The sequence below is a fragment of the Thalassophryne amazonica genome, chromosome 2, assembly GCF_902500255.1.
Source record: "Thalassophryne amazonica chromosome 2, fThaAma1.1, whole genome shotgun sequence".
Lineage (NCBI taxonomy): Eukaryota > Metazoa > Chordata > Actinopteri > Batrachoidiformes > Batrachoididae > Thalassophryne > Thalassophryne amazonica.
Genome location: NC_047104.1, coordinates 108,539,263 through 108,558,435, shown reverse-complemented (window position 1 = coordinate 108,558,435; position 19,173 = coordinate 108,539,263). Strand labels below are relative to the sequence as shown.

At 42.8% G+C, this 19,173-nt stretch overlaps 1 protein-coding gene across 4 annotated transcripts in view; it reads right to left on the bottom strand.

Moving 5' to 3' along the window:
- The window catches only part of apba2b (amyloid beta (A4) precursor protein-binding, family A, member 2b), a 99,681-nt gene that overhangs the window by 36,519 nt on the left and 43,989 nt on the right, over positions 1–19,173 (bottom strand). For 3 of the 4 annotated variants that reach the window (XM_034191425.1, XM_034191426.1, XM_034191429.1), the window contains one exon: positions 943–978. The exons of the other annotated variant lie outside the window; for it this stretch is intronic. In XM_034191425.1, coding sequence (XP_034047316.1) covers positions 943–978 — 36 coding nt within the window. The remainder of the gene's footprint in view (positions 1–942; positions 979–19,173) is intronic. 4 annotated transcript variants of the gene reach the window in all.

Here is a 19,173-nt window from a genome sequence, read left to right as displayed (position 1 = left end):
AAAATTTTCACCAAAAACCACCTGAATTTCTCGAATGGTGTCCACATGGATGTGCCTCACAGTTTCTAAAAAAAAATTGATCAAGCAAAGCAGCAGTCTCTCAGCCATTTCCCTGACAATGAAAATCCGCCGAGGGGGGTGGACCAATCCTCACTCAAAGCCTGCTCACAGGCGAATGACGCAACCGACAGGCGTGAAAAAAATCACGCACGCGCATGAAGGTTCAAGGTTGGCTCACGCAAGCACACGTGATTCAAATCCATATGTTTTTTTTTTTAAATAAGGTCGGATACTTTTCTAATAGACCTCGTATATATATATATATATAAACAAATTAGAATTACAAGAAAATATCTCATAATTACAAGATCTTTTCTTGTAATTATGAGATTCTGATTTTGTATTATGCAATATGCTTCCATAACATACCACCTAAGTATGTTTAAAAAAACTTTGTTCCTTACAACTCCAAAGCAATAGAAGAAAACATGCATCTCAAAATATTAAAATGTTTCATAATGGATTTTTAAAAAAAAAGGATTTATACATACATACAGTACCAGTCAAAAATTCACACACTTTCCTAGTTGAAAGGGAAAGTGTGCCCAAACCTGTGACTGGTAGTGCGCACGCATGCACACGCGCGCACACACACGCATGCGCGCACACACACACGTATCCTGTTACTTTTACGGATACTGCAACAAAAATCTTTTAATTCTGCCATAGTTTGAATGATGCTGTGCTCTTATGATATGCTAAAAATGAGGTGCAGTGCAGACAGATCAAAGTGACTTTGCTCTGGGAACATAAGAAACATGTGACAGACACATTTGTGGCAGAATACAAAAGGAAGACACATACAAATGAAATGAAAAAGAAATGATGACAGTGGCAAGGAGGTGGATGAAGGGTCTTGGTTTTGCTCTGTTTGTTACACACCGCCTTTTTCTTGATTTTGGCAGCCTTCTGAACCCTCTGGCAGACAGGTAGGCAGGGAGGCATTACAGGACAAGGTCAGCAGATACAGGAGCACAAAAAACAGGAGGAAAGAGGAGGAGCAAAATAAGAAGGCAAATAAAAACAGACAAAAGCTTCAAACCAACCAGCCAGTGTGTGGAGAGAGAGAGAGAGAGAGACAGAGAGAGAGAGAGAGAGAGAGAGGTGTACAGGGTGATATCGCATGTGTGACATCGCATGTGTGACTGGCTGAAGACTGTGTTGGTTGTCATACACAGAACAAAACAGCAATTACAGAGGGACATAATTGCCTTTTAACTGAAACACAAAATCTCAAGGGGATTGACAGTATTTATGCATTGTTGACATTTAAACTAGGCACACTAATTTTACACATGCCTTTTTATTATTATCACTTTAACATTTGACAGTATTTTTGGCCGTAGGTGGAGCACTGTAGATGTCAACATGCAGGTCATCGAGATGGGCAGCGTGACATTATATTATTGTTCCTCAGCAATGATCACCAGGACAGTCTGTAACTCCTCATTTGACCAAGCTTGGCTATTGTTCGCTGACATTCTTCGTTGTGTGGATATTGAAAAAAACGCATATATTTTTGACAGGAATTATTACAGTGCGTAAGCTGTCACAGGGTGACGACGCGTTCCTATGTTGTTATGAGCCATTCAATGGACAGCAGTGGGTTAGCGCCTCTCTTCTGTTACCATTTCATCAGTAAGGTATCCCAAGAGAAGGATGTCAAAAAGTGTTATGCAGGGGTTGGTTATTTTGGTACACGTCCCTAAGCATTCCATACCGTGCCGTACCACCCTCGACCGCTCCTTGGAAACGAGGAAGTGGTTAGCACTGTTGCCTCACAGCAAGAAGGTCCTGCAATTGCTTCCCACATGGTGCTTTCTGTGTAGCGTTTGTATATTCTCCACATGGTCAGGTGACTTCCCTCCGGGTGCTCTGGCTTCCTCCCACTTCCACAGACATGCAGGGTGAATTAGATACCTTAATTTAACTGTAGGTGTTCTGACCTGCTTTACCTCCTCCATCCAACACTCACAACCCAAAAATGCTGCATTCACATGTTAGGGTGTGTGACATTTTCTTTTCAGCGATATCTAAAAGCCACTGCTGGCTGTTAGAAGTTAAAAATTTACTTCCCAAAGCTGCACTGACAAATGCTGATTTGTTCTCAGAGACAGGCAGAGAGAGTTATTCTTTTGGTGCAATCAGGTGCATAATATTTTCTATCATTAAAGCAGAAATGACTTACGTGACATTCCAGAGAGAAACAACATAGAATCTAAAAGTTATAAAACAACCTGCAAATTACCACGCCTATGCTATTCCCATGCCATCTGTTGCTGCAGTTGGCAACGAACCCACTGTAATGAACGGTAGGGCTGCTTTTCTTCAACAGCATGCAGCATGAGTGTATCAGTAAATACCATCTGTACTTTCTGCTCAGATGTATACAGTAATACTGCAGATAAGCCTAAACACGTAGTTCTTATGAAAATTACTCAATCGGGCAAACATTTGACCCTGTGGCATCATATAAACCGCAGCAAACAACAATCAGTGTGTTTTGAAAATTGACCCACGCTGTTCTATTTCCACTTCTTAAATTGCAGCAGGAGGAGCTTTATCTTCACTTGGAGAGCAGCAGAAGCACGAAGTGTCACTCGTTACTTCCTCCACCTCATAACATAACAATGACTTGTTATGGCATCTGTTATGTAAGTCACAGATGAACTCTTTGTTCTGCTTTGGCCATAGAAACAATCAGGCATTTTAATTCTTTTGAATCTCAACTACAAACACTTTACTTTTTCACATTTTATGTACAGCCTTATTCTAAAATGTATTAAATGAATTTTTCCTCAAAATTCTACACACAACACCCCATAATGACAATGTAAAAAAAAAATGTGAGATTTTTGCAGATTTATTAAAATGAAAAACAAACAAACAAATCACATGTACATAAGTATTCACAGTCTTTGACATGAAGCTCAAACTTGAGCTCAGATGCATCCTGTTTCCACTGAACATCGTTGAGATGTTTCTACAGCTAAATTGGAGTCCACCTGCGGTAAATTCTGTCAATTGGACATGAATTGGAAAGGCACACACCTCCCTACATATAATGGCCCAGTCACACAGCACACGACGATTCCTGAAACGAAGGGAAAAAGTAAAAAAAGACACAATTCGTTGAGAAAAGGTGGACGAAAGAGCTTTATCACCGAACAGCCTGCGAAGCAAGAGGTGCAAAAGGGACGAAAAAAGGAACTTAAAAAAACAAGCTAACAATCTCACCACTTTAATGAAACGCCACAGCTGGAGCAGTGTGTGTCTGCATCTCTGAGTTCCAGGACTCGGTGCTGGGACGGAGCTCATAGCGCCTAAGTCCTGGAGAAACTACAAACAGAAGCTGTGGAGCTCTGTGTGCACGTCAGTGGACCCACCTGCTCTGGTTCCTCATCCAGAACAAAAAAGGGATCATCTCCATCATCATCAGAATCCACACTGTCTGTCGACACGCTGCGCGCTCCGTCTGGCTCCAATTAAAAAAAAAAAGTGTGCCGTGGTCATATCACTGTATTCCTTTACTAAGCCGTATATATTGATTTATAACAGAAAACTGTCAAAAGGGGGAATAAATATATGTGTAAAGATGATTGAATATATCAGAGCAGTAAATTAATCAGTAAGTGTGAATGCGTGCATTGACTCACGTGCGGTTATTCCACCAGCTGATCACTGATCCACAATGTGAATTCTGCCTTCCAGAACAGCTCTTTATATAATCATTTTAATTCATTTACCCATTGCCACATGTACAGAAGGAGTGGATTGTCATTCCTGCATTCATATTGTTATATTTAATACAAAATAAGCGCACGCAGCAGCTGCTGCTGCCGCTGGTGCTGCATTCAAGTACCGTCGGAAATTACACAACTTTTTTGTTGTTTCAAATTAAACAGTTGCTTGTGGCAAAAGTAATTAATTATATCCACACAAAAGATTAATTCTGGCCTATATAAGGAGCACATTGAAGCTGACCCCCCACCCAGATAAAAAAAAAAATCCAAGCAAGCAGGCTAAGTTTGCCCTGTAATTTCCAATGGTACATGAAGCAGCAGCAGCCTCAGTGCTCACAAACCGGCTTCTGTACTATGTGAAAACACTCAGCTGCTCCAACAAAGTCAAATTAAACAATAACGTTACAAAAACTAAACAAACGATTAAAAATGTCAAGAACGACAGCAAAACAAAACACAGACGAATTGAGGTTGTCGTTGCCCTTCGTTCAAATTTTTCAACAGTTTAAAAATCCTGACGAAGTGCCAGCTGCAGGAACGAAGCTGCGCGAAGGTTAAACGATGTCAACAAAAGTCCAGATTTCTTCTTTCGTCAGGGCTTCGTCACCCTTCGTTAAGTGCCGTGTGACTGGGCCATAAGGTTCCACAGTCAGTTAGTTAGTTAGTCAGAGCAGAAACCAAGCATGAAGTCAAAGGAATTGTCTGTAGACCTCCGAGACAGGAATGTCTCGAGGCACAAATCTGGGGAAAGGTACAGAAACATTTCTGTTGTTTTGAAGGTCCAAAATGAGCACAATGGCCTCCATCATCCATAAATGGATGAAGTTTGGATCCACCAAGACTCTTCCTAAAGCTGGCCGCCCATTTAAACAGTGATTGGTGGAGAAAGGCCTTAGTCAGGGAGGTGACCAACAACCCGATGGTCACTCTGTCAGACCTCCAGCCTTCCTCTGGGGAGAGAGGAGGCCCTTCCTTGTTATCATTAGAGGGATTTTTTTCTTACCACTGTCACCTGCGTGCTTGTACAGTGGAGTTCACAAGGTTAGAACTTCCTTGTTTGTAGTGCATTGAGGCAGCTTTGCTGTGGTTTGGCACTATATAAAGAAAATAAGTTGAACTTGATTGGGGGAGGTGATGGTTTAGTGGGCTTCAGATCAGAGGATCCTTTGTTCAAACCCATGTCTGGCTGGAAAATAACTAAGGGTCCTTGGGTGAGGTTCTTAGTCCCCAAGTTGCTCCGGATGTGTAGTGACTGCCTCGCATGGCAGCACTCTGACATCGGTGTGCGAATGGGTGAATGTGAGGCATTATTGTAAAGTGCACTGAGTATCTGATATAGATGGGAAAGTGCAATATGCAGTCCATTCATTTGAATTGCTACTAAACATTAGATACACACACACACACACACACACACACACACACACACACACACATATATATATATATATATATATATATATATATATATATATATATGAGGTCTATTAGAAAAGTATCCGACCTTATTATTTTTTCAAAAACCATATGGATTTGAATCACGTGTGATTGTGTCAGACAAGCTTGAACCCTCGTGCGCATGCGTGAGTTTTTCCACGCCTGTCGGTTGCATCATTCGCCTGTGAGCAGGCTTTAAGTGAGGAGTGGTCCACCCCGTCGGCGGATTTCCATTGTCAGGAAATGGCGGAATGATTTGGGCGTTTTTTCCATCAGAATTTTTTCAGAAACTGTTAGAGACTGGCAGCTGGAAACCATTCGAAAAATTTATCTGGCTTTCGGTGAAAATTTTACGGGCTTCACAGAGAATAAGGACTGTTACTACAGCTTTAAGGACGCTCAGCGCGCCGCGCTCCGTGCCGCCATCGAGAGCCACAAACCACCGGATCATTTCTAAATGGATGGCTCTGTGGAGCCGGGACCGTCATGTGCCATTTCTCTGGTTATCACAAGAGCTGGACATCAACAATTTTCCGGCAGATTTCACTTTTAACAAGAGATTTTGTCATGGAAAGCAGAGCGGAGGCTTCGCGCATCACGATGGATTCGCTCGCTACTGGAGCGAGACAAAACCACCTCCGTTTTGGTCTCACAGGACGGCTTTGAGATGGCGTTCAGACAGCTGTCGGTGGTTTTTCCATCGAGTGATTATCCGAGAAATTGTGGATGTGCCTGGACATGCCAGAACATGTCCCGTGAGGCTTCATCACGGCGTTGCTTTGCGCCATGCGGCACCGCCAAATCATTCCGCCATTTCATGACAATGAAAAGCCGCCGAGGGGGTGGACCACTCCTCACTCAAAGCCTGCTCATAGTTCAAATCCCCACCTGACTGGAAAATCACTAAGGGCCCTTGGGTGAGGTTCTTAGTCCCCAAGTTGCTCCGGATGTGTAGTGACTGCCTCGCATGGCAGCACTCTGGTGTGCAAATGGGTGAATGTGAGGCATTATTGTAAAGTGCACTGAGTTTCTGATATAGATGGGAAAGTGCAATATGCAGTCCATTCATTTGAATTGCTACTCAACATTAGATACACACACACACACACACACATGTATATATATATACTCAACAAAAATATAAACGCAACACTTTTGGTTTTGCTCCCATTTTGTATGAGATGAACTCAAAGATCTAAAACTTTTTCCACATACACAATATCACCATTTCCCTCAAATATTGTTCACAAACCAGTCGAAATCTGTGACAGTGAGCACTTCTCCTTTGCTGAGATAATCCATCCCACCTCACAGGTGTGCCATATCAAGATGCTGATTAGACACCATGATTAGTGCACAGGTGTGCCTTAGACTGCCCACAATAAAAGGCCACTCTGAAAGGTGCAGTTTTGTTTTATTGGGGGGGGATACCAGTCAGTATCTGGTGTGACCACCATTTGCCTCATGCAGTGCATCACATCTCCTTCACATCATCCGTGAAGAGAACACCTCTCCAACGTGCCAAATGCCAGCAAATGTGAGCATTTGCCCACTCAAGTCGGTTACGACGACGAACTGGAGCCAGGTCGAGACCCCGATGAGGACGACGAGCATGCAGATGAGCTTCCCTGAGATGGTTTCTGACAGTTTGTGCAGAAATTCTTTGGTTATGCAAACCGATTGTTTCAGCAGCTGTCCGAGTGGCTGGTCTCAGTCGATCTTGGAGATGAACATGCTGGATGTGGAGGTCCTGGGCTGGTGTGGTTACACGTGGTCTGCGGTTGTGAGGCTGGTTGGATGTACTGCCAAATTCTCTGAAACGCCTTTGGAGACGGCTTATGGTAGAGAAATGAACATTCAATACACGAGCAACAGCTCTGGTTGACATTCCTGCTGTCAGCATGCCAATTGCACGTTCCCTCAAATCTTGCGACATCTGTGGCATTGTGCTGTGTGATAAAACTGCACCTTTCAGAGTGGCCTTTTATTGTGGGCAGTCTAAGGCACACCTGTGCACTAATCATGGTGTCTAATCAGCATCTTGATATGGCACACTTGTGAGGTGGGATGGATTATCTCAGCAAAGGAGAAGTGCTCACTATCACAGATTTAGACTGGTTTGTGAACAATATTTGAGGGAAATGGTGATATTGTGTATGTGGAAAAAGTTTTAGATCTTTGAGTTCATCTCATACAAAATGGGAGCAAAACCAAAAGTGTTGCGTTTATATTTTTGTTGAGTGTATATATATATATATATGTATATATTGAGATCTTTAAAGACATTAAAGACGGCCCAAAGCGGTGGAGGGCACGCCTCGCTCCGAGCGGCGATCGACAGGCTGAAACGACCAGATCATTTCCAAAGTGAACGCTTTGTTGATCCAGGACGTCGTCTGACTACCAGAGAAGTGGCAGAAGAGGTGGACATCAGCCAGTTTTTGTCAGATTCCACTGTTACAGGAGATTTTGTCATGAAAAGACGTGCGGAGGAATTCGCGCGTCGGGACGGAGCCGCTAATGGCGCGGGACAAAAAGCAACGCCGTGATGAAGCCTCACAGGACATGTTGTGGCATGTCCAGCTCGTCCACAATTTCTCGGATAGTCACACGACTGAAAAGCCACCGAAAGCCGTCTGAATCTTCCGAATGGTGCAAGAGCTGGGCATGTTAGAACATGTCCTGTGAGACCAACACGGAGGTGCTTTTGTCCTGCGCCATTAGCGGCTCCGTGGCGAATTCCAAAACCAAACAAAACCACCTCGGTGTTGGTCTCACAGGACGGCTTAAAGGTGGATTTCAGACGGATTCCGGTTGCTTTCCAGTCGTGTGAATATTCGACTGTGATTGTGCATGAGCTGAACATGCCAGAACATGTCCTGTGAGGCTTCATCACGGCGTTTCTTTTCACCATGCAGCTCCGCCGTGACGCGCGGAATTCCTCCGCCTTTGTTCCTCTTTCCATGACAAAAACACCTGTAACAGTGAAATGTGCCGTTCATTTCTAAACTGGACGCTGTCTTGATCCGGTATGTCCTCTGACTAGCACAGGAATTGTGAAAAGACGTGGACATCAGCAAAAATAAATAAAATTTAAAAAATCATACAATGTGATTTACTTTTTAGATTCTGTCTCTCACAGTTGAAGTGTACCTACGATAAAAATTACAGACCTCTCCATTCTTTGTAGGTGGGAAAACCTGCAAAACTCACAGTGGGTCACATATTATTTTCCCCACTGTGTGTGTGTATATATACAACCCCTGGCAATAATTATGGAATCACCGGCCTCGGAGGATGTTCATTCAGTTGTTTAATTTTGTAGAAAAAAACGCAGATCACAGACATGACACAAAACTAAAGTCATTTCAAATAGCAACTTTCTGGCTTTAAGAAACACTATAAGAAATCAGGAAAAATAATTGTGGCAGTCAGTAACGGTTACTTTTTTAGACCAAGCAGAGGGGAAAAAAATATGGACTCACTCAATTCTGAGGAATAAATTATGGAATCACCCTGTAAATTTTCATCCCTAAAACTAACACCTGCATCAAATCAGATCTGATCGTTAGTCTGCATCTACAAAGGAGTGAACACACCTTGGAGAGCTGTTGCACCAAGTGGACTGACATGAATCATGGCTCCAACACGAGAGATGTCAACTGAAACAAAGGAGAGGATTATCAAACTCTTAAAAGAGGGTAAATCATCACGCAATGTTGCTAAAGATGTTGGTTGTTCACAGTCAGCTGTGTCTAAACTCTGGACCAAATACAAACAACATGGGAAGGTTGTTAAAGGCAAACATACTGGTAGACCAAGGAAGACATCAAAGCGTCAAGACAGAAAACTTAAAGCAATATGTCTCAAAAATCGAAAATGTACAACAAAACAAATGAGGAACGAATGGGAGGAACCTGGAGTCAACGTCTGTGACCGAACTGTAAGAAACCACCTAAAGGAAATTGGATTTACATACAGAATAGCTAAACGAAAGCCATCATTAACACCTAAACAGAAAAAAACAAGGTTACAATGGGCTAAGGAAAAGCAATCGTGGACTGTGGTTGACTGGATGAAAGTCATATTCAGTGATGAATCTCGAATCTGCATTGGGCAAGGTGATGATGCTGGAACCTTTGTTTGCTGCCGTTCCACTGAGATTTATAAAGATGACTGCCTGAAGAGAACATGTAAATTTCCACAGTCATTGATGATATGGGGCTGCATGTCAGGTAAAGGCACTGGGGAGATGGCTGTCATTACATCATCAATAAATGCACAAGTTTACGTTGATATTTTGGACACTCTTCTTATCCCATCAATTGAAAGGATGTTTGGGGATGATGAAATCATTTTTCAAGATGATAATGCATCTTGCCATAGAGCAAAAACTGTGAAAACATTCCTTGCAAAAAGACACATAGGGTCAATGTCATGGCCTGCAAATAGTCCGGATCTTAATCCAATTGAAAATCTTTGGTGGAAGTTGACAAGGCTCCAACCTGCAAAGCTGATATGGCAACAGCAATCAGAGAAAGTTGGAGCCAGATTGATGAAGAGTACTGTTTGTCACTCATTAAGTCCATGCCTCAGAGACTGCAAGCTGTTATAAAAGCCAGAGGTGGTGCAACAAAATACTAGTGATGTGTTGGAGTGTTCTTTTGTTTTTCATGATTCCATAATTTTTTCCTCAGAATTGAGTGATTCCATTTTTTTCCCCCTCTGCTTGGTCTAAAAAATAATCGTTACTGACTGCCAAATTTTTTTTCCTGATTTCTTATAGTTTCTTAAAGCCAGAAAGTTGCCATTTGAAATTACTTTAGTTTTGTGTCATGTCTGTGATCTGCTTTTTTTCTACAAAATTAAACAACTGAATGAACATCCTCCGAGGCCGGTGATTCCATAATTTTTGCCAGGGGTTTTATATATATATATATATATATATATATATATATATATATATATATATATATATATATAGAGAGAGAGAGAGAGAGAGAGAGAGAGAGAGAGAGAGAGAGAGAGAGAGTACATTCTGAGTACCAGTCCCAAACCAAGATAAATGAGGAGGGTTGCTTCAGGAAGGGCATCCGGTGTAAAACAAGGCAAAATCACCATGCAGCGTACAAAACAAATTTCCATACCAGATCGGTCTAGACCCGGGTTAGCAGTGACTGCCACTGGTGCCGTTCCCCAACAGGATGCTGGCGGAAATTGGGCTACTGCTGGGCGAAGAGGAGGAAACTGTATCCAGAGACAATGGGAGAAGAAGAAAACTAGAAGGGTGGAAGTGAGACTAGGGAGTTTGAATGCTGGCAGTATGAATTGTAAAGGGAGTGAGCTGGCTGATATAATGGAGAGGAGAAAGGTCGATATATTGTGTGTGTACTGTGAAATAAGAGCAGGCGCATAGGCGGTGGGTTGAAGTTGTTGTATCATGGTGTGGATAGGAAGAGAAATGGTGTTGGGGTCATTTTAAAGGAAGAGTATGTTAAGAGTGTGTCGCAGGTTAAGCAAGTGTCTGACAGGGTGATGAGTGGGAAGTTGGAAATTGAAGGGGTGATGATGAATATCATTAGTGCATATGCCCCACAGGGAGGTTGGGAGAGGAAGGGGAAAGAAGATTTCTGGAATGAGTTAGATGAGGTGGTGGAGAGTGTGCCCTAGCATGAAAGAGTGGACTTCAATGTGCATGTTGGCGAAGGGAACAGAGGTGATGAGGAAGTAATGGGTAGATATGGTATCAAGGGCAGGAATATGGAAGGGCAAATGGGAGGTGATTTTGCAAAAAGGATGGAAATGGCTGTGGTGAATACCTACATTAAGAAAAGAGAGGAGCATAGAGTGACATATAAGAGTGGAGGAAAGTGCATACAGGTGGACTACATTCTTTGTAGGATATGCAAGCTAAAAAAAAAATTGCAGTCATCAGCCTTCTGTACTTCCACCTGTTAATCTCAACTCCTCTGTTCCCTCAGCTCTCAGCCTGATCCTCCATTGCCAATAAACCTGGGAGCAGGCTAAGAAGGCTCTGTTATGTTCCTCTGTGACCTACAAGATTGCTGCTGACAGAAGGAGGTCCACCGCGTCACCATACACTCCCGTACAGAAAGTTTGGCTCTCCACATGCCACCTTACGCTAAGAGGACTTACCCCAGAAATCGGCTCCTAGGTTCGTTGGTCCCTTCATAGTTTCAAAATTATTAATCCTGTCTCTGTTCGTCTCCGTCTCCTCAAGTCTATGTGCATCCACCCCATGTTTCAACAAACTTCATAATGAACAACCAGATGGCGCTTTTATTGTTACTGGGGACTTTAATCACTGCAACTTAAGAACTGTACTTCCAAAAAAATTATCAGAATGTCTCAGGCTCCACAAGGAGCAATAAGACCCCGGATCATGCTTACACCAATGTGGCTGGTGCCTCCACCACCTTGGTCAGTGGGCCCATCTTTCTTTGTCTCTGATGCCGACACAGACCCCAGTCATTAAACATGTGAAACCCTCAACAAAGACTGTGAGAATCTGGCTGGAAGATGCAGACTCCACTCTGCAGCACCAGTTCCAGCACACTGACTAGAGTGTGCTTCCTGTTGTTGCTACCACAGACTCCCAGGCCAACATTCATATATACACCAACTCTGACCTGGATTACATCAATAAGTGCATAGGGGGGAATGACTACACAGAAACAATATAATTATTCACCAACCAGAAACCCTGGATGAACAAGGATGTTTGCCATCTCCTCAAGGCTAGAGATGCAGCCTTATGGTCTGGAGACCAGGAGGCATACAGCTCAGCTAGATCCAACCAGAGGAAAGGAATATCCAGGGCCAAATACATTTAAAAGAAAAGGATTGTAGAGCAATTCAACTCCTCTGACCCCCGGTATATGTGGCAAGGACTACATACAATTATTAACAAACTCCCATGCAACGCTTTCCTACCCTGTTCCACTTTAAGGAGGTAACCTCCAAGACAACGGTTTCACTTGATGAGGTCACTCTCCAATGATCTATTTTTAATTTTAATTTGACAGAGAATGTGGAGGAAGACATTAAAAGCACTACACTTTTCATTATGGTACCGGAAGCATTCAACAGCAACATAACACTTAACAAAACCTACAAAAACACAATAAATCAAAAACATCAACAACACTGTTAAACTGACAAGCACCACAATAACAACATTTAAAACCCCAAAACCTTGAACTCCCATGGTGCATTGCAGCACAATGTCCATTGTTTAGTGGTTAGGTAAAAGCGCTAATTTCTCAAAAAGATATTTTTCCTATCAACTTTCCATTTTCGCGGCATTCATCCTTGACCCAAAATACACAAGCATACCAAATGGCAAATGTCAGTTCTCCCTGGTTTCTCTCAGTGATCAAAACCATACACGCACACACACAGAGACCACTTGGCTATTATAATATAGATGTTAATGGCATTCGCACTTTCAGCAGCTGTCGGTAGCCTGATCCATTAGATCCATTTAATGAATAATTACTGAGAAAATACATATCACATTTTATGCCCACACTGAAGCAAACAGTTATGAGAACCACCGCACAGTCTCCAAAAATAATTTCATAAACACCCAAACCTCGGTTAGCATGTTTGCTTAACTAGTTCAAACTCAAAGACAGGAGCATGATCAGGCTTCTTGTATCAGACAATGAGGCACTGACGTGTCACCTCTTTTTCATGACGTTGGGGCAGCCGCAGCTCGTGGTGGTGGTGGTGGTGGGGGGAGTCTGGGAGAAATACTGCATGCAATTTTGTGCAATCTGGTGCAATTATTGAGCTAAATGGGAGCTATTTCTCAGTCCCATTTTCTTGTTCATTTTAGTCATAAAAACCACATTTTCCCATTTTGGCAAGATGGCAGAACTATAATACAGCTGCCACATTGATTAGAATATGGTGTTATTACTATTACATAAAAAAACACATATTTGCATTGGACTGTTAGGGTTCACTCTCTACATTTGACTTCAGCAATTTGTGTTTTTATAACTGATAGTGTCTTAACATAAACAAAAATAAAAACTGACACAAGTAAAGCTGCACTTATTGTTCATTAGAACAGAACAGAATAGAATAGAATGCCTTTTATTGTCATTATACGATGTACAACGAGATTAAAAGCCAACTCCAAAATCAGTGCAGGCAAGTGAGAAGAAAAGCAGCAATATAACTTTTAGTTCTCAGGAACACTGGTTTGGGTTTAAATTTGATTCATATTTCTATTGTATAAATGAGAAATGCAGTAACACATATTGTTCTGTCCATTAGTGACGTCAGCATTTCTGGGATATTGACCATTTATGTCACACAACATAACGCATAAATGTTTTTCACATCAATATTTGACTTTAGAGCATGTTAAATGTTTATCATAATTTCCTCCAGTTGGATATTTCTCACCCATGTAACATAAGAACGACAAAATGCAGATTTTGCAAGCTGGAATTTGCATAGAGACAATTTGAAGTAAATTCTTCCTAAAGACGGGTTTTGAAACATGATATAAAAATCAAGAGTTACCGGAGTGTTAGCTTTTCTGTATAAACGATGAATTAAAAAAAGTCAGGTAGCCTTTTTGGTCCTTTTTCCTTGAACCGCCCCATTTGAATTTATTTTTGATGAACTTTAAATTATCTCACCACAGCAGAACAACGTTCATCAATTTGGTTTGTCGTTTCAATACGTCACAGAGTTCATGGTAAAACGGTGCCTCTCATTTCCTGCTGTGTATCTGTATCTGTATCTCTGATTCGGATATTAAAACATCAGACTTAATATATCTACTGTAGCATCTTAGAGATGTTTGCAAACAATTTTACAAATGCAAACATCATGAAATCAGACCACAGACTAAATCCGAAGGAAAACAAAAATAACCTGCCACTAGCCACATGACACAACCAACGGGGGCCCAGCATAGTGCACTGCTTTGTCCCAAGTGTTGTGATTGGCTGCCAGGTCCACTACATTAAAATGGCCAACAGGAACAACTCTGACAACACTTTGCTTCAATCAATGCTTGGTTTTGCTGGAAATGTCCACATTTTCCCCCAAAAATTGGAATTATGAGAATTTCCAGTAAACTTTCATCACTGCTAATGACACTTGGAAAGAATCATGATGCTCAGTTTTCAATTTTCTCTGAGATTCTAATACAAGACTTGTCTTTGTTTAAATCCTCTGAATTTGGATTTGAACCAGAACTGAAACTGCAATATAAAAAGTAAGGTAGCGTAGTGCAAGTTTTACCAGGAAGACACTTTCAATCAGATTCACCGAATCACTTTAGTCCAGTTTTAGTCATCTGCTCACAACAAATACAAACATATATGTTATTTAAAAATGTCAACCCTAACTCACCGCTCTGCCGTTTGCAGTTGCCACCCTGAAATGCTACCTTCTCCACCCTGTCCCCACCAGTTGGTCCCCGTCTGACATCAAGGGGTAGGCTCCATCCCTACCTTCTTTCGAGGGCAAGATTTGGGATCAATGTACCCCTTCACCATTGTGACCGGCACCTCCCCCAAAGATTGTGCTAACATTCTGTACAATATCACTGTGGGTTAAATCTGTAACTGTTTCTGGTCTCCTGAGTCTTAATGGTAGAATAACATATTTCCAGTCCGCCACTCTACAATACGGCATGATACAGCTGTATACATCCATCCATCCATCCATCCATTTTCTTCCGTTTTATCCGGAGTCGGGTCGCGGGGGCAGCAGCTCAAGCAAAACCGCTCAGACCTCCCGATCCACACACACCTCCCCCAGCTCCTCCGGGGGAACCCCAAGGAGTTCCCAAGCCAGCCGAGAGATGTAGTCCCTCCAGCGTGTCCTGGGTCTTCCCCAGGGCCTCCTCCCAGTGGGACGTGCCCGGAACACCTCTCCAGCAAGGCGTTCAGGGGGCATCCGGAAAAGATGCCTGAGCCACCTCAACTGACTCCTTTCGACGTGGAGAAGCAGCGGCTCGACTCCGAGCTCATCCCGAGTGACCGAGCTCCTAACCCTATCTCTAAGGGAGCACCCAGCCACCCTGCGGAGGAAACTCATCTCGGCCGCTTGTACTCGCGATCTCGTTCTTTCGGTCATGAGCCAAATCTCATGACCATAGGTGAGGATCGGAACGTAGATCGATCGGTAAATCGAGAGCTTTGCCCCCCTACTCAGCTCTCTCTTCACCACGACGGTCCGATACAGCAACCGCATCACTGCAGATGCTGCACCGATCCGTCTACCGATCTCACGCTCCATCCGTCCCTCACTCGTGAACAAGACGCCGAGATACTTAAACTCCTCCACTTGAGGCAAGGACACTCCACCGACCTGAAGAGGGCAAAGCACCTTTTTCCAGTCGAGAACCATGGCCTCGGATTTGGAGGTGCTGATTTTCATCCCGGACGCTTCACACTCGGCTGCAAACCGCCCCAGTGCACGCTGAAGGTCCTGATTTGACGAAGCCAACAGAACCACATCGTCCGCAAACAGCAGAGACGAGAATCTGAAAGAAAATTGAAAGGATTAAAGTATATCCGGAAGAAGGTCAAGTGCGTTCCAAATAAGACATTAATAAAATACAACACAGATAAAACAAAAAATAAGTAAAAAGGTGACCAACATAACTAACACTGACTAGAACATGAATAATTTTAAAATGCCTTAGAGAAAAGATTTGTTTTTAAGCGAGACCTAAAAACTTCTAATGAAGGAGCCAGCCTAACATCCAAAGGCAACTCATTGGGGGCCACTACAGCAAAAGCTCGGCCATCCCGGTGTTTCAGTCTCGATTTGGGGACAGCAAGAAGTAAATGGTCAGCTGATCTGAGAGACCTTCGAGGGGTCTATATATGTAAGAGGTCTGTCAGACACATGGGAGTCAAGCCACTCAAAACTTTAAAAGTGAACAATAAAATTTTTAAATTAATTCTAAAATAGTCAGGCAACCAGTGTAGAGAGACAAGAACAGGGGTAATGTGCTCACATCTACATGTTCCTGTCAGGAGACGAGCAGCAGCATTCTGGACCATTTGTAAACACAATAGCGAAGCCTGATCAATACGAACATAAAGGGCATTACAATAATCCAGGCGAGTGGTTACAAATGCATGCAAGACTCTCTCTAAATCTCGACAAGATAAAAAAGGCTCAACTTTGGAGTGTTGCCTCAGCTGAAAGAAGCCATTTCTCACCACTATTTATCTGCTTGTCCATTTTAAGAGCTGGATCAATTTTTACCCCAAGGTTGGTTACAAGTGGTTTGACACAGGATTTGAGGGGCCCCAGGTCGAATGGTAAAATACCTGGCACACTTGGCCCAAATATAATGACCTCTGCTTTATTTAATTAAAATCCAAGAAATTCAGGGCCAGCCAGTCTCGACATATGGAGGACGCAATCAACCTAGCACAAACACATCACCCTGCAACACTTTGACCACCCAGGAACATATACAAGGATCCTATCTATCATTCCAGAAATCCTCCATTCTAAGCTCACCCAGCTCACTATACTTGCGTCTATCTGTGAGTAACTCACCAAGTTCCTAACAGACAGGAAGCAACAAATGAGGCTGGGGAAAACCATAGCCAGCACCTGGAACATCAGCACCAGTGCCTCCAGGGTTATGTACTCTCTCCTCTGCTCTTCTCCCTCTACACCAATAACTGCACCCTGAGATAACCCTTTCTGAAACTCCTGAAGTTTGCAGATGACAAGGCAGCACTGGCCTCATTCATGATGATGACAAAATCTGTAGACAGGAGGTTGCAGATGAAAACTGTGGAGATGACAGTGGAATTTAGGAGACACCCCCCCCCCCCCCCCCCCAACACTGTCCCACAATATAATCCTCAATAATACTGTTTCTTCTGTGGTGAGCTTCAGGCTTCTGGGATGCACCATCCCTCAAGACCTCAGGTGGACTACAAACATCATCTCACTCACCAAGAAGGCGGATGTACTTCTTGCGTTAGCTTAAACAGTTAAACTTGTCACAGTCACTGCTGACTCAGATCTACAATGCCACCATCTAGTCTTTTCTCTGGTCCCCCATCATTGTGTGGTTTGGGTCACTCCATTAAACACACCAGGAACAGACTGCAACAGACCATCAGGACTGGATTAAAAAAATATTCAATAGTATCAACCTACTCACTCACTCGGGAGGAGCTCGGAGTCGAGCCGCTGCTCCTCCACGTCGAAAGGAGTCAGTTGAGGTGGCTCGGGCATCTTTTCCGGATGCCCCCTGGACGCCTCGCTGGAGAGGTGTTCCGGGCACGTCCCATTGGGAGGAGGCCCCGGGGAAGACCCAGGACACGTTGGAGGGACTACACCTCTCGGCTGGCTTGGGAACGCCTTGGGGTTCCCCCGGAGGAGCTGGGGGAGGTGTGTGTGGATCGGGAGGTCTGGGCGGCTTTGCTTGAGCTGCTGCCCCCGCGACCCGACTCCGGGTAAAGCGGAAGAAAATGGATGGATGGATGGATGGATCAACCTACCCTCCATCTCAGACTTCCAGACTAAGGAAACGAGCAGAAAATATCACTGCAGAACCCACACATTACAGACACAATCAATCTTAGATTCTCCCCTCTGGGAGGCACTTCAGATCAGAGTACAAAAACATCCACACATAAGAACAGTTTATTCTCACTGGCCATCAACCTGATGAACAACTTAATATGCAATGGACCTGTACACCACGCAATAATTATTTACATATCAGCAAAACTCACACATATATTTTTTCAAACACAATGTTCTATATAAGTTGTTTAATACGGAAATACTAAAGTTAATCCGGAGTCAAATTCCTGATAAGTGTACAGATACTTGGCCAATAAATGTGACTCTGATTCTGAAACAAAAACAGAAAATAGCAGCTACAACTACATAATCGCACACATTTGCAGGCACACTAGTGTGTTGCCTGTGAAGATCCACGGGCTCTAGATTGGGCAGTGTTTATAAAATAGGGAGCTGACATTTTTCAAGGGTGGTAATAAATTAAGCAAAGTTTGTTTAATGAGTTGGAATGGTGTGGGAGTCCAGAATGTTTTTAGAATGTCAGACCTCAACAATTTTTCGGACAGTAACTCAACACTTTTATTTCCTGTTAATTATGGTTTTTTTTACAGTTAATTTACTGTCTAAATTGTTTAGGTTCTTGTTATCATATGCACACTATTATTATTATTATCATTATTATTCTCAGTATTATTATTATCATTATTATTATATTTTATTATTACTTCTACTTTGCCATTTAGTTTTTAAATGGAACACAATGGAAATAAGTGTTTTCACTTTCTGTCATCGATGTATTCTCAACATATTGACCCAAAATACATAAACATACCAAACGGCAAATGTCAACTCTCCCTGGTTTCTGTGTGATCAAAGCCATACACATGCATGCATGCACACACACAGAAGCCACTTGGCTATTATAATATAGATGTGACTATCAAAGCATGATCAGTGATCCTGCATGTTCATGATTCAAAGATGCAAGAAACGTCAAAAAGCTGAGAGTAAGCTTTTTACATAACCATAAAGCTATGCAGGGACACATGTTCTGTTGGCAGTTTACACTAATGAACAAAGCAATCAAGTTAATCAAAAATAATATGGGCTGGCCTCCTCAGCACAGCCCTTGTATCGCCTGTGCCCCACTGGAACATCACCATCATCAAAATAATATTAATATTACAGCAGGGAGCCAGTGTCAACAAGGGAAATATCGACTGTGCAAGCCAACAGTTCCATTATCCATCCGGCTGTGTCGAACACACACCCTGCGGTTCAATCTGGCCAAGTTCTTTAGCTGCCCTAAAAGCACACTCGCAGCTAATATATGGCTGTAACTGCTTTGCTCCAGAAACAAATAGCACTGATTCCA